The sequence below is a fragment of the Pseudorca crassidens genome, chromosome 7, assembly GCF_039906515.1.
Source record: "Pseudorca crassidens isolate mPseCra1 chromosome 7, mPseCra1.hap1, whole genome shotgun sequence".
Lineage (NCBI taxonomy): Eukaryota > Metazoa > Chordata > Mammalia > Artiodactyla > Delphinidae > Pseudorca > Pseudorca crassidens.
This window is the reverse complement of record NC_090302.1, coordinates 36,967,503-36,988,462: the sequence shown is the minus strand read 5'-3', so window position 1 is coordinate 36,988,462 and position 20,960 is coordinate 36,967,503. Positions and strand designations below refer to the sequence as shown.

General features: G+C 52.8%; 2 protein-coding genes across 12 annotated transcripts; one reads left to right on the top strand and one right to left on the bottom strand.

Moving 5' to 3' along the window:
- Positions 1-366: 366 nt before the first annotated feature.
- Positions 367-10,202, top strand: CA9 (carbonic anhydrase 9). 6 transcript variants are annotated; one of them, XM_067744004.1, is made up of 12 exons: positions 367-470; positions 4,680-4,932; positions 5,778-5,807; positions 6,061-6,231; positions 6,365-6,507; positions 6,589-6,681; positions 7,748-7,814; positions 8,657-8,814; positions 9,007-9,151; positions 9,282-9,308; positions 9,755-9,836; positions 9,968-10,202. In XM_067744004.1, the coding sequence occupies exons 2-12, from the start codon at positions 4,692-4,694 to the stop codon at positions 10,032-10,034; spliced, it is 1,224 nt and encodes a 407-aa protein (XP_067600105.1). In that variant the 5' UTR covers positions 367-470; positions 4,680-4,691; the 3' UTR covers positions 10,035-10,202. The 6 variants fall into 6 exon arrangements, 5 of the variants coding, with proteins under 5 accessions (XP_067600105.1, XP_067600104.1, XP_067600102.1 ...); XM_067744003.1 differs by having other exon boundaries at positions 392-470; positions 4,714-4,932; XM_067744001.1 differs by lacking the exon at positions 367-470 and having other exon boundaries at positions 1,519-4,932.
- A 964-nt stretch (positions 10,203-11,166) lies between these two features.
- On the bottom strand, positions 11,167-18,828 carry TPM2 (tropomyosin 2). 6 transcript variants are annotated; one of them, XR_010944963.1, is made up of 10 exons: positions 18,565-18,812; positions 18,002-18,127; positions 14,779-14,912; positions 14,563-14,680; positions 14,395-14,465; positions 13,860-13,935; positions 13,617-13,679; positions 13,389-13,458; positions 11,666-12,424; positions 11,167-11,310 (listed from the first exon to the last, which is right to left on the bottom strand). XR_010944963.1 is itself a non-coding variant. In XM_067743998.1 (9 exons), exons 1-9 carry the CDS (start codon positions 18,676-18,678, stop codon positions 11,228-11,230), a joined length of 855 nt encoding a protein of 284 aa, XP_067600099.1. In that variant the 5' UTR covers positions 18,679-18,828; the 3' UTR covers positions 11,167-11,227. The 6 variants fall into 6 exon arrangements, 4 of the variants coding, with proteins under 4 accessions (XP_067600099.1, XP_067600097.1, XP_067600098.1 ...); XR_010944964.1 differs by having other exon boundaries at positions 11,834-12,424; XM_067743998.1 differs by lacking the exons at positions 11,666-12,424; positions 13,860-13,935 and adding an exon at positions 14,180-14,255 and having other exon boundaries at positions 18,565-18,828.
- Between the last annotated feature and the right edge of the window lie 2,132 nt (positions 18,829-20,960).

Here is a 20,960-nt window from a genome sequence, read left to right as displayed (position 1 = left end):
GGTGTAGTGGGCTAAATGGTGGCCCCCATAAAGATGTGTCCATGTCCTGACCCCTAGAACCTGTGAATGTGACCTTATTTGGAAAAAGGGTCTTTGCAGATGTAGTTAAATTAAGAATCTTAAGATCATCCTGGATTATCCTGGTGGGCCCTAAATCCAATGGTAAGTGTTCCTATAAGAGACATCCAGTAGAAGACATAAGGACAAGAGAAGAAGGCCATGTGAAATCAGAAGCAGAGACTGAAGTTATGCAGCCACAAGCCAAGGAATGCCTGGAGCCACCAGAAGCTAGAAGAGGCCTTAGAGCCTTCAGAAGGAACAGGGCCCTGCCAACACCTTAATTTCAGACTTCTAGCCTCCAGAACTGTGAAAGAATAAATCTGTGTTGTTTTATGCCACCCAGTTTGTGTTAATTTGTTACAGCAGTCCTAGGAAAATAATACTGATGGTGAGCTGGGCCAGAACTACAGGTGAGTCCCCAGGGCCCCAGAAGGGCTGTGATTTGTCTTTGCTTCCAATCCATGTCTGGGGAATAGGGGGCTCTTTTTCCTCCTACTTCACCAGCAAATAGCTCCCTCCTCTGCAGCCCTGGGATAAGCAGAGAAATGGCCCTCGATGTCTTAAGACATAGACCCTAATGACCAAAAACTTGGCCTTAAACAACCACAGAGAGGTCGTGTGTCAGGCCGGGGTGGGGGGAGGGGGTGTCCTTAGTCAATCAGTCCTGAGTACACTCTGTCCCTGAGGAGACTCAGGAAACAAGACTCTGGGAGCTCAAACCTGTTTTAGGGTTTGGCAGACTCCCAGTTGCAAAAGCACGATCTTGGGTCAGAGTCCACATTCCCCACCCAGACCAGAGACATAGTCACACACAGAGACAGAGAGCTCAAGAAAGAGACAGCACCATGGAGAATGGCACTTGGGAAATTAGGGAGCTGTAACACAGAGAGAGCTGTACCTAGATGCAATCTGGACTCTGAAATACTGAGAAAAAGCAGCAGAGATGGAGGGGAGACATGTGGACACATAGAAGTGCCAAGGAGAATTGTACAAGGAGACCCTGATGGAGATCTAAAAAGGAAAAAGGTGGAAACATTCAAAACATTTGGAAAGAGGGAAAATGAAATAAAACTAAGATTGGTGTTGGAGAAAGTTCTAGACATACAGACTCCAGACTTCAGTTAGCATGGTGTTTCTGTCCTCCATGCTTCCCATGACCTCCTCCACCTCAACTAGATTAGTCGTTACCACATTCTGTCTTGTCCAGGCCCATCCAGTTTAGATATTACCATGTACTTTCCATGTGTCTGGGTCCAACCAAGGTTCTGACAACACAGCTGACCAAGACAATGAGCTGACCATCAGGAGTTCACACTGGATCAGATTGCCATGGATGGCTCTTAATTTAGCTCCAGAAATGGCAACCTAGATCGTTAGGCTGACTACCTCCTAAGAAGACTGCTTGTTCAGCCATACAAGTTTTGGCATACAGTATGACAGTCACTCTGACAAGGCAGACAGTTTGGGGTGCTGTAGAAATGTGATGTCCTGCTCCTGGAATAATTGCGGTTTGACACACACAGGCCATTGACAATGGGCTCCCTGAGGGCAGGGAAGGCATTTAGTTTGGTTTTTCTCAAGCCCTGTCTCGGTGATCTGCAGAGAGAAAAATGATCAATAATAAAGTAATACTGAACAAAAGACAGACTCAATCAATCAAATACTGGACCCTGCCCTTATGGACCTCAAGGCTATTGGAGCAGATATAATGTCATAAATCACCTTAATATGAATTGGATGCTAGACAAGGTTGTTAGTGAGGGCAAAGAACTGTGGTGGTTCAGAGGCACCAGAAATCTCTTCCTGTGGTGTAAAGTTGGTCAAGCAAGACCTCCTAGAAGAGATGGCCTTTGAGCTGAGTCTTTTTTTTTATTATTTAATTTTTATTTTATCTTAGAGTATAGTTGAGTTACAGTGTTGTGTTAGTTTCAGGTGTACAGCAAAGTGACTCAGTTATACATATACATATATCCATTCTTTTTCAGATTCTTTTCCCATATAGGGTATTACAGAATATTGAGTAGAGTTCCCTGTGCTATATAGTAGGTCCTTGTTGGTTATCTATTTTATATATAGTAGTGTGTATAGGTTAATCCCAAACTCCTAATTTACCCCTCCCCTCCACCTTCCCCTTTGTAACCATAAATTTGTTTTCTAGTCTGTGAGTCTGTTTCTGTTTTGTAAATAAGTTCATTTGTATCATGTGTTTTTAGATTCCACATATAAGTGATATCATATGATATTTGTCTTTCTTTGTCTGACTTACTTCACTTACTATGATAATCTCTAGGTCTATCCATGTTGCTGCAAATGGCATTATTTCATTCTTTTTTAATGGCTGAGTAACATTCCACTGTATATATGGACCACATCTTCTTTACCCATTCCTCTGTCGATGGACATTTAGGTTGCTTCCATGTCTTGGCTATTGTAAATAGTGCTGCAATGAACATTGGGGTGCATGTGTCTTTTCAAATTATGGTTTTCTCCAGATATATGCCCAGGAGTGGGATTGCTGGATCATATAGTAGTTCTACTTTTAGTTTTCTAAGGAACCTCCATACTGTTCTCCATAGTGGTTGTATGAACTGAGTTTTGAATAATAGAAGGGATTTAGACAGAGGAGATAGTAAAGCTGTTTAACATGTTAGTGGGTGCATTCGTGCACAACTACTGACCTACCAGAGTGGAAACTGGTTGGGGCATTCAAGTGGGGTCCTGGAGCCCCTGCTGTGTCAAGCATTACTTCTTTAGTGAGTTCATAAGGTCAGGACAGTCCCTAGGGAGGAGTGGGGTAGCAGGAGCACCCTGGAGTTAGGGACTAGTTACAAACCAGATTATAAATATTTCAATATATTTAATTACCTATACAACCATACTGGTGTCTGTACCTACTGAATGTTAGCCCCAGATAAGGATCTCCTGAGATGGCCTTACTCTCTTCTGGTTTGTTGAAGCCATAGGGGCCTTATTAGAATGTGAGCTGTAGAACAGCAGAGGCTGTTCTCCAGTTCAATGCTGCATCCCTAGGGTCTAGAACAGTGCCTGGAGGACTAGAGGAAGCTTACCAAATGTTAAGTGAATAGGCAGACTGGGAATCCCAGCCTATTGTTGGGGTCCTCTCACTATTCATCTCCTTGCACCCACTTTCCCCCTCCAATTCGTACTCCACACTACCCTTCAACATAACCTAGAATGAGATTTGGATTCTGTCATTCTTCTGCTCAAAGTATTTGGTGCCTCCCTTTTGCCCAGAATGCCATTTTCCCCATTTTTTTTTTTTTTTTTGGTGGTACGCGGGCCTCTCACTGTCGTGGCACAGGCTCCGGACACGCAGGCTCAGCGGCCATGGCTCACGGGCCCAGCCGGATCGGGGCACGAACCCGTGTCCCCTGCATCGGCAGGCAGACTCTCAACCACTGTGCCACCAGGGAAGCCCCTCCCCCATTCTTTTTTAAACCAATTGAACTGCTACTTCTTTAAGCCCTGATCAAATTTTGCCTACTTCTGTATTACTTTCTGAGGCAGAATTCATCTCTCTCCCCCAAATATTATGATGATTTTTGCCCTCACTCACAAGACAGCAAGCTCCTCGGGATAGGGACTGCGTCTTATTCATTTCCATACATCTAGTCTATTAGCCCAATGCCTGACATATGGTAGATGCTAAATAAATAGAAGAGTGAAAGGCATTCCCAGCAGTGAGAACTAAATGAACAAAGGTGGTCAAAGGTTTGGGTAAAAAATGAATAGTTTAATTTGGCTAGGGTATGAGGGAGAGTAGTAGGAGAAAAGATGGAAAAGTCTCTTTGGTAGTATTTTGAGGGGACTTGGAAGTCAACTAGAGGGAGAAGATGGGCAGATAGAAGATACTTTGGTAGAGTGTGGAAAGCCAATGGAGGTTTTTGAGCAAAGGTGTAATATGATGAATAATACATTTAGTTTAAACCTATCAGACTCTCTAATAAATATATACAGTTTTCCATTCATACTCAAATTCGCCTCCCACCTACTCATCCATCCACCCTCCCACCCCCAGACTCCCCCCACAGCTTGCCCTACCCCTTCACCTGCTCCCTGGCTGGGCCAGGGATGTATATATGGGCTGCTTCCCCTCTCAGCCAGAGGACGTGGGGTCCCCAGCTGCCTGGGACTGGGAAGCAGGCCAGGGTTAGCTGAGGTTGGCTGGCGAGCAGCCAGGCGGTGCCAGGGAGAACCTGTATAGTGCCAGGTGGTGCCTTGGGTTCCAAGCTGAGCCCATGACCCTGATAACCTTCTACCTGCGCACATACCTGCCGCTCACTCCACCCCATGCCCAACTTTGCTATCAGGGAGGGGGCACAGGGCCAGACAGACCTGCAGGGCTTTGGCTCCATCTCTACAAAAGGGCCTTCTGTGAGCCAGTCTGCTCCCCTCCAGGCTTGCTCCTCCCCCATCCAGCTCCTGTTTCTGATGCACGTACAGACCGTACACACCGTGTCCCAGGACACCCCACAGTCAGCCGCATGGCTCCCCTGTGCCCCAGCCCCTGGCTCCCTCTGTGGATCCCGGCCCCTTCCCCAGGCCCCGCTGTGCACTTGCTGTTATTACTGCTCCTCCTGGTGCCTGCCCATCCCCAGAGCCTGCTCTGGATGCAGGGGGCTCCCACCACAGGAGGAGATTCATCTGGGGAAGACGATCCACTGCGTGAGGAGGACCTGCCCAGTGAAGAGGATATACCTGGAGAGGAGGACCCACCTGGAAAGTTGGATCCACCTGGAATGAAGACTGAAGCAGGAGAAGAGGATTCTCTGAAGATAGAGGATCTACCTACTGTTGAGACTCCCAGGGATACTCAAGGCCCCCAGAATAATGCCCACAGAGACAAAAAAGGTAAGTGGTCATCAGCTCTGCAAATCTAGGCTCCAGGAGGTTGATGCTTCCCCTCATTAAACCCCAACCCAGGTAGGGATTATTCAGGGAAGGAGAGGAGCCTGTACTCTGATGGTAGTTTTTCCCAACCCCAGGGGCTCCCATGCCACTAGCCCTTTACCCCCTTTCAGAGCTAGATGGGGAGACAAAAAGGGGCACAGATGGAGAGAGGTAAGCAGGAAGAGACGGGAAAGAAGAAAGGGGGAGGCTGGAGAGGAGAAAGATAGGAATGTGGAGAGAAAACAAAGGTGGAGAGAAGTAAGAGTATGAGGGGAGAGAAGAGGAAGGACAGGGGTGTACCAGAGGAAGAGCAGGAAGGGCTTGTAGAAATCACCTCATCTTCAGCCTACAGATGAGGAAACTGAGACCTAGGACTAAGGAAACAGCAGGTAGGAGAACCTGGTAACTTGACTCTCAAGCCAGGAACTTTGGAAAACGAGCTGGAGACCAGAAAGGGAACAGGATGAGTGGGGAGGAGGGATGAATAAGGGAGAAAAAGGTCTACTGATTTGGGCCTGGGAACTGAGGCCTCCACCCATTTTAGAGACCCTGAGACAGTGGTCGCAAACTGGTATCTCCGGGGCCAGCAGGATCTTTGTGTGGCCCGTCAAGCTGTGGCGTTTTACTTGGCTGCCATCTATAGTGCTTTACACCTGGCCTGCTTCAGGCATTTCTGTTACCTGCTATGCTTCTGTAAGACATCTGAATTTGTGAACCTCTGCTAGTGAAGGAGACCCACCTCCTTTTGGCCGCTGGGGAGGGACTGGGCTCAAAGATCAGCTTCTTCATTCTTCTTATTTATGCAGGGGATGACCACAGTCATTGGCGTTATGGAGGTGAGACACCCACCCCCTGCACAGACCCAATGTGGGCACTCAGCTCTGCTAGTGCCTGCACCCCCCGCCCTCTTCCCCCGCATCCGCGTCTGCCAGTCCCTGACACCACCCGCTGCCTCTCTCCCTCCACATCCCTTATTTCTATCTCCTGTCTGGATGCCTCCTGACTCGACCCCATCACTTTTTCTACTCAGCTTCCCTAAAAGTTCCTGATCTTGTCATCAAACTTCCTGTACATACTCTCCCACTCCAGGCGCTCCGCCATGGCCCCAGGTGTCCCCCGCCTGCGCTGGCCGTTTTCAGTCCCCGGTAGATATCCGTCCAGAACTCACCGCGTTTTGCCCAGCCCTGCGACCCCTGGAACTCCTTGGCTTTGAGCTCACGCCACAACCAGAACTGCGCCTGCGCAACAATGGCCACACCGGTGAGGCGGTCTCGGGGCGGAGCCTCGGGGAAGGGGCGGAGGCTAGCTGGGGATGAGGGACTGTCCCTGGGAGTTAGGCTCGCGCTCTGCGGAGAGAGGGGCGGGCCCGGCTCACCTGCCTCTCACCACGCAGTGCAGCTGAGTCTGCCTCCCGGGCTGGAGATGGCCCTAGGTCCCGGGCAGGAGTACCGGGCCCTGCAGTTGCATCTGCACTGGGGGGCTGCGGGTCGCCCGGGCTCGGAGCACACGGTTGGCGGTCACCGTTTCCCTGCCGAGGTGAGCGCGCAGCTGTCCGCGGAGGGTCGAAGTGGGGCGCGGGGTAGGGGATCTCGCCCACTCCTACCGTGTCCTCTCCAGATCCATGTGGTTCACCTCAGCACTGCATTTGCCAAAGCTGACGAGGCCTTGGGGCGCCCGGGGGGCTTGGCCGTGCTGGCTGCCTTTCTGCAGGTACCAGCCCTGGACACCCCCACCCCTGCTTCCCCAGCCCTCGGGCTCAGAGTATCTTGCCCCAGAGACCCACCCCCACCCCGCACCTGGCTATCATCTTCATTTACTCATTAGTTCTTTCATTAACACCCACTGTGAGCTGGGCTCCAACAAAAGGTTCCGAAACTGTGGATCCTTGTCTCCCCACAGCCAGTGAGGGAGGCTGACAGGATAGACATATACACAGGACGCAGAGTCAACAAGGTAGTCAGGGAAGTCCTCACAGAGGAGGTGAAACTTGAAGCCTTCACTAGTGGGAAAGAAAAGGAGATATTCCATGCAGAGCGAACGGTACATGTAAAGACTCAGAATATGGCCCATTCGGGGAATGGCAGATGCAGTAGAATGGACATAAGGAAGAGTCATTTGTCTAATACTCTTATAACCCATAATTTCCCCTTTGCAAAATGCCATATTGTCTAGAGAAGCATTTAGTGACCTCTTTGGACCTGTACTGATCAGGAGTACATACACAATGATTAGAGGAGGCTAGTAGGTTGGAGGGATGGTGAGACACCTGTGGATGGTGAAACACCTGTTAGGCTCACTCCCTCCCTGACTCATGATCGCCAGCCTCACAGCGCAAAGCTCAGAGAAGCACCTTGGAAATAGCATGTCCTGGCTCCAAAACTCAAACACATGAATTATTAAGGTGAATGCAGAGCTAACATGAATACAAAGTTTATTGGGGTTTCCTGTGGTGGGGACATAGAATGGGTGTGGAGTTAATGATGAGTGAGATTGGAAAAGTAAGTAGAGCCCATCATTGAGAACCTTGTATCCTAGTAAAGTGACCCACCATCCTCCTCTTCCTCCAATTTGCCATTGAAAACTAGTCTGCCTAGTTACGTCAGTTTGCAAAGTAGGAGTATATTGACCTTGAATAATAATACATGAGATATTGTGTTCCCCCAGCGTTCTCAGAGCTGGGAACTGGGGGAGGACTATGGGAACCCACCTCACCTTCAGGCCTCCAGCCATAACCCTAAATACATGTATGAATCTATCTTGCATTATCATCTCCTAGGAAGGCCCCGAAGAAAACAGCGCCTACGAGCAGTTGCTGTCACATTTGGGAGAAATCGCTGAGGAAGGTCAGTTTGTTGGTTTGGCCACTACCCTTGATACCCTTGCTCATAAAGAACCGCCCTTGGGGAGCCTCAGGTCTGAGGATGGAGAAGGGCTCCCTCCCACACAGAGGGGTTGAAATGTGAACTGGCCTACTGTGACCTTGATAATAACTATGAAGCTGAACACAGGCAAACAGACAAAGGCAAACTGCTGGCTACAGGCTTTATGTTTAAAAACCAAACAGAAACTAAGACAAAAACCAAATAAGACCAAAAAAATAGTGTTTGGAACTTTCAGGGGTTGAGTCTGGTTGAGTCTAAAATTTTTCTGAGAGATGTCTATTACTCCTTCATAAGCATCAAATATTTTAAATTTGTTAATACTTTTGTTGGAAATCTTTCTTTCCTTCTCAGTCACTCTAGGTCATTTTAAACTTCACTTGCCCAACTGGACCTTAAGTTTTGCTAAACTAGAGAGAACTGTGTTTTTTGAATTTTGTGTGTTTTTAAAGTTATAGGTATTTATTTACAAGTTATTCAACGCATTTTCTCTTTTGATTTACTCTGGGCTTAAATCTGCATTCCAGCGTGTTATCACAGTGTGCAAACTAAGAGTGAAGACTCAGAGGGAGGGCCAGGGGAGCAATTCTCTCACTCTGTGCGCCCCAAAGCCTTTTACTACCTCCTGAGTCATGTCTTGCGCTGAGTTATGGGAAGGGACACACTCAGTGAAGAAGTGGTTTCTGGGAGTTGAGTCAGCTTGGCTTCTGGGAGATAAAAATGTATTCCTGTACCCCAAAGCTTTGTTGTGTGTATGGCCAGGGGGGTCAATCTATGTGGGACTCCAGCACAGGTCCTCTCCACAGACTCTGAGACTTGGGTCCCAGGACTGGATGTATCTGCACTGCTGCCCTCTGACCTCAGCCGCTACTTCCGATATGAGGGGTCTCTCACCACACCCCCCTGTGCCCAGGGAGTCATCTGGACTGTGTTCAACCAGACAGTAAAGCTGAGTGCTAAGCAGGTGGGGCTGGGGTGTGGTGGTGACATAGGGGATGAGGGGGAAAGGGTTGTAGGTGGAGGTGAGAAAGAGGAGGCATAAAGAGATGAAGTGGCCGTGTTGGGGATGAGGGAGACGTGGACAGTGGGTCCCTGAGGTGTGACCCTTTTGCTTCTGTGTCATGAGCCCACCCCCACTGTCTGCTGACCTCCCTAGCTCCATGCCCTCTCTGACTCCCTGTGGGGACCTGATGACTCTCGGCTACAGCTGAACTTCCGAGCTACACAGCCTTTGAATGGGCGAATAATTGAGGCCTCCTTCCCTGCTGGAGTGGACAGCAGCCCTGGGACCGTTGAGCCAGGTGCAGCTTTGTCTACTGATGCCATGCCCCCTGCCCCCAGCCACAGGTCCCTCATCCTCCCCATGTGTCCTCATTTGTCTGTCACTGGTGATCACCACCCCTGGCTCTAATGTCTCCTTTTTCTCCTCAGTCCACCTGAATTCCTGTCTCGCTGCTGGTGAGTCTGTGCCCCTCCTCTGGTTCCTGAGGCTGGGGGCATCCCTTGGCACCATCCAGCCTCAGGGGCTAGTCAGGACCACCACTGCTACCTCTCCATTTCTGCAGAGCACACTCCAACCCCAATAGGATAGCGTCAGATCAAGGCAGGGGGGTTCCCCTGTTGTCCCCAGTGCAAGAGTTGGTCAGAATGAAGCTCCAGAAATCTCCTTGCATCCTCCTTCCCAAACAACCTCTTTCGTTTTGTTTTTAGAGAGGAAAAAAGTGCTCATCTTACCCCTTCTTGTGTATCCACCCCCATCCCTTTGCTGGCCTCTGCTGGATTCGGAGATGCTGGGGGCAGCTGGAGAATTTGGGGCAGGGGTGGGGTTCAGGTGGAAGAGGCTCTGAGGGAACCTACAGACTCCTCTTCACTCCCTGAGGCAGTCTCTCTCCTCCTCCCTCCAGGAGACATCCTGGCCCTGGTTTTTGGCCTTCTCTTTGCGGTTACCAGCATCGCCTTCCTTGTGCAAATGAGAAGGCAGCAAAGGTATTTTACTAACCCTCTCCCTCAGGCCCAGCCCCTGCTGCCCAAGTGGAGTCCAGAACAGCTTCATGCAAATTGCATGCAAATGAGCTCATCCTTGGTGAGATTTCTGATTAGGGTTCCCTGTTGTGTAGACACCCAAGTGGGACCAAAGGAAGTGTCAGGTACCACCCGGCAGAGGTCACGGAGACTGTTGCTTAGAGGCCTGCAACTTGGAGAATGTGCAGAGAAGCTGGCCAGAGGAATCTGAGGGGGAGCTGGAGACTTTGTCCTGCCCATTACACTACTTCCTTTTAAGCCTCCAAAGATATATTTTTTAAATAAATATTTCTAATAAAGTCTGTGGAAGGCGTATCCTTGTTCCCCAAATCAACAGGATGGTGTGTTCATTTCCTATTGCTGCTGTAACAAATTACCACAGACAGTGGTAACGGAAATTTATCCTCTTAAGAGTTCTAGAGGTCAGATGTTCAAAATGAATCTTCTGGGCTAAAGTCAAGGTGTTGGCAGGGCTGGTTCCTTCTGGACACTCCTGAGGAGAGGATATTTTCTTGCCTTTTTCAGCTTCTAGAAGCCAAGCATTCCTTGGCTTGTGGCCCCTTCCTTGCATCACTCCAATCTCTTGCTTCCATTGTCACATCTCCTACAACTGCTTTTAACCTTCTTGCCACCCTCTTATAAGGACCCTTGCGATTATGTTGGGCCTACCCAGTTAACCTAGGATAACCTCCCCATCTCAAAATCCTTAGCTTAACTAAAGTCCCCTTCCCATGTAAGGTAACATTTCACAGGATTAGGGTATGGACATCTTTGGTGGGGGGACATGATTCTGCCTCATGTAGATGTTATCAGGAAACAGGGAGAAATGACCGATATTGTTGGAATGACTGTGTGTGTGTGTGTGTGTGTGTGTGTGTGTGTGTGTGTGTGTGTGTGTGTGTGTGTGGACAAGCTCGGTCTTTAGGCTTAAAATCACACTGAGGCTTTTGGGTTTTCACCCTGCTCAAGTAAAACCTATGTAGCTTTGCAGTTTTGCCTTCCAGTCGTGCTGCCCGGCCCAGCCACTTGCTGGAATGGGGCAGTGCCGCTGAGAGCAGCTCCTTTGCTCTGTGGGGAGTAAGGGCCAGATGTTCCCCCAGCCCTGCCAGGCTTCTCTGCTTCACACAGCCTGTTCACAACCCCTCCTCAGTGAGCCCAGTGCCCCACCCCTCTGGCTCACTCAGGGGTCCTTCCAACTCCACTCTTCCCCTGGGGCATCCTCTCTACCTTCTCCACTTTGGAAAACCACCACCACCATCCCCAACACCCAAGAAAGGCTTAAAGGGCCCCGTGATACTGGTAACATCAGTTTTATTCAGTGGCAACTACAGCCTGGCTGGGGGCAGGGCCAGCCCTCACAGGTTGTTGAGCTCCAGCAGGGTCTGGTCGAGGGTCTGGTGGATCTCCACGTTCTCCTCCTTGGCACTGGCCAAGGTCTCTGTGGGGGGAAGCAACCCGTGAGGTTGGTGGGGAGAAACATGGGGAGGCATGGACAGGGGATGTGACAAATAGACACGGAGTGGGTTGGAGGCACAGGAAGACCCAAACATTCAGGGATCTGAGGACCCTGTGGGTGGGACAAATGGATGGACTGAACAAGTCAGACAGGGATGCCTCACTCAAGGCTCTGGGGCCGTGGAGGTGGGATGGGAAGGCCTGAGTCATAAACTAATTTACCCTCCTTCTTTAAAAGGTTGAAGAGAGTTGGAAGCAGGAGGAAAGACAAAGACTGAGCCAGGAAAGGGAGTGTCAGACAGACAGACAGACCGACAGACTTGAGGCAGAAAACAGACCTGCAGGGAAAGCCCCATGGTGCTGCCATCCAGTGTCTCTCCAAACTTCATCCCAGACCATTCACAACCTTCTCACCCCTCCCCTGCACCTCACCATTCCACTTCCCTTCCAGTCATTCTTTTAGATCCTGGAATCACAGCTTGAATGCTCCAAGGGCAGTGACATGCCTGGGTCTGTAGAAGGGCGTGTGTCTCAGAGGCACCAGAGGGCCCGTGGTTGACTGACGTGGTCATATGTGCCCACATGCAGCAGTGAGAGTCATGCAGAGAGGGTTCCGGTGTGGGCCACAGTGGTTTGTGGGTGAGATCAGTAGGGGAGGGGTGGGTCACAAGATCGGGGGTGCCCGTAGGAGCCAGGGTCTCAGCAGTGAACCAGTGCTCTGTGGGGGTGATGGAAGTGCTCTCTGGAGGGCAGGAAAACAGCATGGAGACCAAGTTGAGTTTATTAAGCAGCAGAGAGCGGGAGAGGCTGGCGGGTAGAGGGAGGAGTGGATGGATATAGAAGGATGAAGCAAATGTCAGGGTGGGCGGCAGCTGTGACGGGGGCTCTCCTAGGCTGCGTCCAGCCTGGCTGTGCAATGTTGGCAATTTCTGCTCCTCCTGCTTGCCCCCCTCCCCATTACAGAGAATGGAAAGGAGAAGAGAGAAGGGGCCGCGGGCTACACTGGTGAGAGGCTCAGAGGGAGGTGATGTCGTTGAGTGCGTTGTCCAGCTCCTCGCTGATGGCCTTGTACTTCATCTTCTGTGCATAGACTTCGTCTGGGGGGTCCAGGGGAGTGGGGCCAGGTGGGAGTATGGGGAGAGGGAATAGAGGGAAAGAGGAACAGAAGGAGAGAGGGTAATGGAAAGAGAGAACAAGAATCAGAGAGAGGTGGACGAAGATGGAGTGAGAGAGACAGGCCAGAGAACAGGCTGGACAGCTGTCAGGGCCCCCTCCTCCCCTCTTTACCCCTATGTCTTTTGCTCTTTTCTGTACCCCAAACTGGTGCTTCCCCCCAGGAGCTCCTGCCTCCCCCAGGGGCCTGGGGGCACAGTGCTTTGCATAAGCAGGAGTGCTTGCTTCAAGGGGAGGGCGCTCAAGCCACAAAGTTCTAAAGTCCTAAAGTTGGAGAGAAAACTGAGGCTTGCCTGAGAAGGCTGGAAGCAAGAGAAGAGGGAGTTATGAAAGTGAAGTGAAAAGGAAAGACAGCTTTAGGCACAACGTTGTCGGTAACAGTGAGAAGCAGCTACAGACTAGCAAATGCCTGGATGCTTGTTTTCACCAAATCTAGCTTCAAAAAGTATTTTCCATTAATGTTATCATGAAAACCTAGATAGTAAACCAAATAGCTCTCTATTTAATGAAGAAGGTGCTGCACTTGGACACAGAATTGTCTAGATCAGTGCTACGCAGAGTGTGGTGTGAGGACCAGCAGCATCTGCATTACCCGGGAGCTCGTTAGACACAGATTCAGCCCAAAGTCAGCAGTCGCTTCAGAGCAGCACCCAGGAATCTGTGTTTTAAAAACTCTGAGGGGATTTCCATGCTCACTCAAGCTCGAGAAGCACTGGAGTGGACAGGGCTACATCTACTTGGATGGGCACAGACCGCCAGAGTCTGTGGAGTCCTAGGTGGTCCAACCCTAATTTACCACTGGCAAGTATCATGGGCTGGGAAGATAAGTCATGGGGAATATGGACCTATTTTAAAAGGTTCAGGGGTACAGAGGAATATCCCTTTTACCTTCCAGGTCATCAATGGTTTTCTCCAACTTTGCCACCGACCTTTCGGCAAACTCTGCTCGGGTCTCAGCCTGGGCATAAAGGCAAGATGGGGAAAATGACAGGAGCTTAGGCCCTCCCAGACGCTATCAACTTTCTCTTCCGTCCCTGTCCCCAGATTCCCTGCCACAGGAGGTCTCTGGCGGGTACTGGGGGGCTTGAGGGGGATTTGGACTGGAAGGACTCTCACCTCCTTTAGCTTCTCCTCCAGCAGTTTGATCTCCTCTTCATATTTATCTTCTTTGGTGGAATACTTTTAGGGACAGACACATGCCATCAGTTCATCGCCTCCACAAGTCCTTCATTTCTCCACGGAGCCCCACAGGCTACTCCTGATTTTGTCTCCATCAAACATCCGGCCCTGCCCTGCCTGGGCCCATCGCCTCCCTCCCCTGAAGGACCCCATCCTCACTGGCCCTCTACCCCCCTCTACCTTGTCCGCTTGGGCTTCCAGGGATTTCAAGTTGTTGGTAACAATTTTCAGCTCCTCCTCTAGGTCCCCACATTTACTGCAGGGGGTGTGTGGCAGGGTGGGGTGTGAGGGCACAGTGGGGGAGACAGCGGAGATGGCACAGTGGGGGAGGGGTGGAGGAGAGAAGAGAAGAGCAAAGTTGTGAGAGTGACAGCAGGCAGAGTTTAGGAGCCCCAGGCCCTTCCCGGCCCCCAGCAGGTAAGGGAGAGCAGCCTGAGATGGAGGGGAAGGTGAGCCTAGAGAAGGTGCCATTGCCCAGAAAGGTCCAGAGAGGTGACTACCTCCTCCTCTGAGGCCGTCAGGGACTTGAGGGCCTGGTCCATGGTTCGCAGTTCCTCCTCCAGCTGCCTGGCTCGGCTGGGGGCAGCACGTAGGGGTCAGAGGCAGGACCCGTCCCTGTGATCCCACGCCTGGGAAACTGCCTCCCCACTGTGCAGAGTGCCCCAGAGCCATGGGCTCAAGCCGAGTTTCACTTGCCGCCCTGTGGTGTCCTCACCTCTCAGCCACCTCAGCTCTCTCTTCTGAGCGCTCCAGCTCTCCTTCCAGGATCACTAGCTTCCTGGCCACCTGTGGGGATGGGGAAGAGAGGAGGAGGAGATCCATGGTGAATGACTGGGGGTGTCTGGGACTCGGGAGTGAGAAGAAAGTGGGGCAGGGCTCTCACCTCCTCATATTTGCGGTCTGAATCCTCAGCGATGTGCTTGGCCTCCTTCAGCTGCATCTCCTGCAGCTCCATCTTTTCCTCATCCTTCATAGCTCGGTTTTCGATGACCTTCATTCCTCTGAGAGTCAGGGAGAGGAGTAGGGGTCGGGTTAGGACCAGCAGAGACAGGCTTCCAGCCCCCTCCCCGGCCCACCCTCTGAGGACCCCCCTGCCCACCTCTCACTCTCATCAGCTGCCTTCTCAGCCTCCTCCAGCTTTTGCAGGGCTGTAGCCAGGCGCTCCTGCGCCCGGTCCAACTCCTCCTCTACCAGCTGAATGCGGCGGTTCAGGGAGGCCACATCTGCCTCGGCCTGTGAGTCAAAGGTCAGAGGTCAGAGAGGCTTTGTCTGCCTTGAGGATCAGAGAGGCTTCAGAGGATGGTTAAGATTCTTGTCAGAACGAACCTAGGTTTCCTGACCTCCAGAATTTCAACCTATTTTTTTTTCCCCCAAACCAACCATCTTCTGTGCAGACTCTGTGCTCCAGCCCAAAACATGCCCTCCTGGACAAGCTCCACTCCCCTGCTACAGGGCCTCTTCTAGCACGGTGCATAATCTCCAATGGTTATCTGCACACGGATCCCTCCATCCCTCCTGAGAGCCCTCCAACTGCTGGGACCAGGTCTGAGGCAGCCCTGACGACTCCTCAGCAGAGCCTGGCCCAGGCAAGGGGTGGGGAAGAATCAGGCCAACCAGACTGCAGTGCTGCTAAAAACCGCCAATCACAGAATCAAACTCTGTGATGTCACTCGCTGCCAGGCAGACCCCTAGCGGGAGGCTCCGGAAGCAAGCCAGGCCTATTTAGGACACCCTAGGCTGTACCAAGGGTACTCCCTGCCAATGCCCGAGGCAAGTGAGGTCGGTGCGAGGGCAGTGTGAGTGGCAGATCAGCCACTGATCCTGCAGTACAGAGGCAAAATCATGGTGGTTTTGGAGAACGTGCACAGAAACAGACGATACCTTGAGAAAGAGAGGACAGAGCAAGAAGGGCCCCAATAAAGGAAAATGAGAGAAGTAGTGCAACTTGGTGTTAAGAGCGTCAGCTCTGAGTGACACTGTTGTCTTTGAGCTACTTGTGTGACCTTGGGTAACTTATTTAGTCTCTCTAAGCCTCAGTTTCCTCCTTTTTAAATTGGAGTTGACAATAGCAGTTCCTACTTTGTAGGCTGTTCTGAGATAATGCAGTGCTTCTAATACTGGATTAATAACAGGATCATCTGGGAGGTGTATAAAAAATACCAGGTTCTCTAGCTCCATGCTGGAGCCACTGAACTGAGATCTCCAGGGCAGGGGCTTGGAAATCTTTCCATCTTTTTTTTTTTTGTGGCATGTGGGCCTCTCACTCCTGTGGCCTCTCCCGTTGCGGAGCACAGGCTCCGAACGCACAGGCTCAGCGGCCATGGCTCACGGGCCCAGCCGCTCCACGGCATGTGAGATCTTCCGGGACCGGGGCACGAACCTGTGCCCCCTGCATCGGCAGGCAGGCGGACTCTCAACCACTGCGCCGCCAGGGAAGCCCTTTTTTTTTTTTTTTTTTTTAAAGCTTCCAAGGGATTCTGATGATAAGCAATCTTGGGAAATAGTAAAATAATATGCAGAAAGCACTTGAATATGTGCCTGCAGAGTCCACACCCCATAAACGTTAGGTTATCCCTTGTCTCTCCCTCAAGGACAAAACACAGAAACCGCGAGATTTAGGATTGGAAAGGAGAAAGGACCAGTGTAGGGGAAGAAGAGAGTGACAGGGAAGAGATGGGTGGCAGCACTGGGGGTAGAGGGAGTAGAAAGCAGGTCCTGAGTGATAGTGTAGGACAGGGGAAACAACACCATATATAGAAAGTAGTTGCAGCTTATCCTCCAGGTGCTGAAGGCCACCTAGAGTGACAAGAGCCCATCCTGGGCACAGGGCCATATGACTCAATGTGGAAGGATTCTGGGACAGCACTGGGGTTGGTAAGAATGACTCTGGGGGACACTGGAGGTCTATTCTAGAGAGAGATGAGACTCTGCAAAAGGGAAATTCTTCATGGTAGTGGGGTGACATGACTCTGGAGAATCTGGGAAGTCCTGGGGCCCGCATCACAGGAATGACTTTTGCCATTTTCTGCTTCTCAAGTTCTTCCCAGTTACGGATGCTGCCCTCTAACTGCAGGACAGGCAGTGCTGTCCCCTCTGCACAAATGAGAAGCAAGAGAGAAAGGAGAAACTGAGGCACCGTGTAAGTTAAGTGCTGTGTTCAAGGTCACACAATAAGTTTGGGCACCGTTTCCTATCTTCTACTGGTGCTGCTGCCCTGCTTTCCCAGCTCTGTCCCTGTCTTCCCCTCCTCCCTCCAGCCCCCACCTAGCTCCTTGGGTTTCCAGTCCTTACTCCAGCTGCACTGGGCCTCAGTTATTTATAGAGTGTCAGATGCCCAGGGTCGTCTTCACTAGCAGCTGCAGGTCAGTTCCCTCCCAAGTGCCAGGGCTGGTGAAGAACCAAAACCAAAGGCTGGAGGTCAGAGAAACCAACCTTGGGGCTAGGGGGGGATGGGGAACAAGGATAATGGTCAATACGAACAGTAATGTCATCTCTGATCTCGGATGTTCAGACCGTACGTATGCGAATCCCCCCATCCATCCAACCGCAGGCTCATCTTAAACTTAAGCCTGGGTGGAAGGCAAACGGGGAGCATGAGGCAGAGAAAGTACCATGTCCAAAGTCTGATGGCCGTTCTCCTACCTCGTGGGGGGAGGGGTTGGGAATGGCAGGAGGTGGAGAAGTCTGGTTAGCGGGTGGGGGGTGAGCAGAGGAATCTCTGAGTGAGCAGAACTTGCCAAGGTGGCTGCCGTGGCGTTTGTGGCTCTGTCCCTCTGCCCCGTGGCCTGGCATGGTCTCAAGGCCAAGAGCTTAATGAGGGTAAGTGAGGGACTGACAGAACCTGAGCTGGCGTCCCAGTGCACAGCAGGGCCGCTGGAGCCAGAAGTCAAGGCCAGGGAATTTCTAATGGCCCCCCCGGGGGGTGTAGCTCAAGTCAGGGCCCCTCTTTGAACTCCTCTCCCCTCCCCCTGCCCCGCACCCCGAAAAGGTAGCTGCAAGCTCCTTTCCATGTTCAGCTGGGGGATTAGTTGAGATGGATGGTAAATTCTTGTACCACCCACCCCCGCGGTGACTCATTGCTTGGTCACTGTACACGCTAAGAGCTGGAACCAAACGAAATTACAACACTGTGTCCTCTGGGGGAAGTGGGAAGTGGTTTTGATTTACCCACTGTCTTGGATTATTTGTGCCAGCTTTTGCCCTAGCCTGGGTTCCTGCGAGGAAACGGTTTCTGTCCTGGTGCTGAAGATCCCCTCCATCCCCATGTCTGGGACCTCTCCCAGTGCACTAACTCTCCCACCATCCCCCAGGTCCACACTCACATCGGTGGCTTTCTTCTCAGCCTGCTCCAGTTTCTCCTGGGCATCCTTCACTGATTCGGAATACTTTTCCACCTCGTCTTCCGTCCCTTTCAGCTTCTTCTGGAGGGCCTGCTGCTCCTCCTCCAGCTGGGAGAGAAAAGCCTCAGTCAGCCAGGCCCAGGCCCAGGCAGGAGGCAGTGGTGCGTGCGAGGGGGTACTAAGAGATATGTAGCGGCTGTCAGGGAGGAAGAGGGATAGCAGAGGAGGGACAGTGCAGCCAGGGGTGTTGTAGGGACCTGGCGGGAGGGGAGAGAGAGCTTCCGACCCCAAGGAGCAAGGGCCATCATGGCTCTGCAAGGGCAGGAGTGGAAAGGGGGGGACCGGGGCTCCCCAGGCTATGGTGGATGAGATGAAGCGTGGCTCTGGCTAGGGCCCTGAGGGGTACCGTGAAGGCCCAGCAGCCCTCACACTGGACAGTAGAGAGCCTTGGACAGCAGGTCAGAGGCTGGGGGGCACCGGGCAGGGCCTACCCCACCCGCATTGTGGGGTGGCGGCAGGGGATGCACCGGGCCTGGGGCCCCCACCTGCTTGCAGCGGTCCTCAGCTTGCTTCTTGTCGGCCTCAGCCTGCTCAGCGCGGTCGATGGCATTCTCCTTGTCCAGCTTTAGCATCTGCATCTTCTTCTTGATGGCGTCCATGGTTGCGGTGGGAGACCGGCCGGCCGGCGGGCTGTGGGGTGGACCGGGCTGACTGGGCTGGCTGCGCGAAGTGGTTGCACGGGTGGCAGGCGAGGAGGACCAACCGGGACTGGGATGTCCCAGCCGCGCGGGCGCCTAAAAGGCTGGGAGGGACCGGGCGGAGCCGGGGGCCAGGACCCTCCCCCACCGCAGCCCAAACCTTGTAGGGGCAGAAGCGCTGCAGGGTCGGGGGGCGCGGCCACCCCCTGCGCCCACCCCCTCGGGGCTCCGCCTCTCCCCCCTCCCTTTCCCCACCAACCCCCCCCTCCCACGGCCGTCTGAAGGGAAAGTAGATGGAGAGTCTGTCGAAAGAAAACACCGTAGCGTTGCAGAGGGGAGGGGACCCTGGGGCTGGGGGCTCCGCGCTTCTTCTGAGTGACAGCCCAGCCCAGTGGCAGCTGCGGCTGGGGGCCCTGGGGCTATTTCGGGGTTTGAGCTCACGGCAGCTGCCCGGGCGCAAGGACCGGAGTGTCCCCCCCATCAGCTGCAGCAGCCGCTGCACTTAATTTAGAAGTTTCCTGTAAATCCCCTCGGATTAAATGTCTCTTGGAAGGCGGGGCTCCTCCGCCTTTCGAGTGCCTCAGTTTACCCTGAGTCCCAGACTCTGGGTTTGCGTTACCGACGTGGCAGTGATAGCGGAGAGTCTCTCCAGGGACTTGGGGAAACTGAGTCAGGAGGGGAGCCCAGAGACCCAGTCGCAGTGCGGGGCGAGGCCCGGCTGGCTGCCCCCGAGGGCGGGCCTGACCTCTCTTCCCCCTTCCAGCCCCTTCCAGCCCCTGCCTCTGGAGCCAGGGCCCCTCCTCCATGGTCGCCGGGACTCAGAACCCAGCTCCGTGCCCCGCCTGCCCCACCCCCACGTGCCCCGCATATTTTCCACGCGGCTTCTGCCGGGCAGGACGCGGCGCGCTCCCCTCCCCCGTCTCCATCCCCTCCCGGGACGCGTCCCTCTGCGTCCCTTCCTTGCCCCGCTCCGGGCTCCACCGGCCCCACCGCCCCTCCACTCACCCCCACCCACCCCCGCTCTCGCCTAACCTCCCCGTGCGCCCTCCCTTCTCCTCCCCTTCTCCCGGCGGACTCTCCTCTCTTCCCTTGTGAGCCAGCTTTACGCTGAAATTTCTTTTCTGCCCTTTTTTGGGATATTTCCCGTGGGGAGGCGGAGCCGGGCTGGGGCGAGGAAGGCAGGGGCGAGGGTAAGAGTTACTGAGCTGCTGGGCGTCAGGAGCTGGGGGTGCGGTGTCCTCTCGGACCGAGGCCACCAGAAAGAGCTCCGGGAGCTGGGGCCTAGGGTCGGGAAATCAGAGGCACGGGCGCCAGGCTGTTTTCGTTTTTCTCGGGGTGGGGTGGGGGGAGAGGAAGTGGAGAGCTGCCTTGGAAGGGGGGAAAGGGGAGACCAGGCGGAGGAAGCCTTGCTCCCCAGGGGCAGAGGGGCGGGACGCCTGGCTTTTGCTGGCGGGTCGGGAACTGTGGGAACCATGGGTCCCGGGCCCCGGGTGAGATGGGGGCGGGGAGGGAGGGGGCTCTGAAATGTATTTAGATCTGCTTAGGCGACTGCTGCTACACACGGAACAAAACTGATCTCGCGGTGTTCACTCCGTCTCCTTGTTTCCCCAAACTCGTGAGAGTCGCTTCCATCCACCCTGTAGCCAGTGCCAGACCCCTGGCTGGTAATCAAGAGCTCCCGTCCCTCACTTCCCACATCCACTTAATCCTGTAGGTTCTACTTCCTACAAATGAGGTTCCTCCTCTGAAGTCTCTGGGGTTGCCTTGGGCAGCTCCTTATATTACCTCCTGCCTGGGTCTGTTGTGGTCTTACTCCTGGTTCCCCAGCTCTCCTCCACATTGTTACACAAAAGTCTTTCTTTAAAGTTGGTGCAAATAGGACCCTAAAATCCTCCCAAACCCCTCCCTTCGCCCTCCCTCTTTTGATGGGAAAAATCCACATCTCTTAATATGGTATATAAGGCCCTTTGTTTTGGCTCCTGCCCACTTCTCTAGCTCTACCTCCTTTCATTTCCAACCTCACCCCCAGTACACAGACTTGTACTTCTGTGCAGCATTCATACTGAGCTAAGTGCAGGAACTGGAAATCACCATACTTTTCTTGAAGCTTCCACCTTTCTGTTCTCTCGCTAAAATGCTCTTCCCTTGGCTGATTCCTGGTGGCTGTAAAGACCAAGTGGCAGCTTTTCTGGGAAGCCTTCCCTAGCCACTTGTCCCGACCACCCTTTCCACCTAATAGGTGC

What these genes read in the sequence shown, in the direction of transcription:
- CA9 (XM_067744000.1), top strand. Translation starts at nt 4,320, where the DNA reads ATGACCCTGATAACCTTCTACCTGCGCACATACCTGCCGCTCACTCCA. An exon ending in TGCCCACAGAGACAAAAAAG is followed by an intron (nt 4,933 to 5,777) that starts GTAAGTGGTCAT and finishes TTATTTATGCAG; the next exon opens with GGGATGACCACAGTCATTGG. An exon ending in GTCACCGTTTCCCTGCCGAG is followed by an intron (nt 6,508 to 6,588) that starts GTGAGCGCGCAG and finishes TGTCCTCTCCAG; the next exon opens with ATCCATGTGGTTCACCTCAG.
- TPM2 (XM_067743998.1), bottom strand. Translation starts at nt 18,678, where the DNA reads ATGGACGCCATCAAGAAGAAGATGCAGATGCTAAAGCTGGACAAGGAG. An exon ending in GCAGCTGATGAGAGTGAGAG is followed by an intron (nt 14,681 to 14,778) that starts GTGGGCAGGGGG and finishes CCTGACTCTCAG; the next exon opens with AGGAATGAAGGTCATCGAAA. An exon ending in AACCATTGATGACCTGGAAG is followed by an intron (nt 11,311 to 13,388) that starts GTAAAAGGGATA and finishes TTCCCCCCACAG; the next exon opens with AGACCTTGGCCAGTGCCAAG.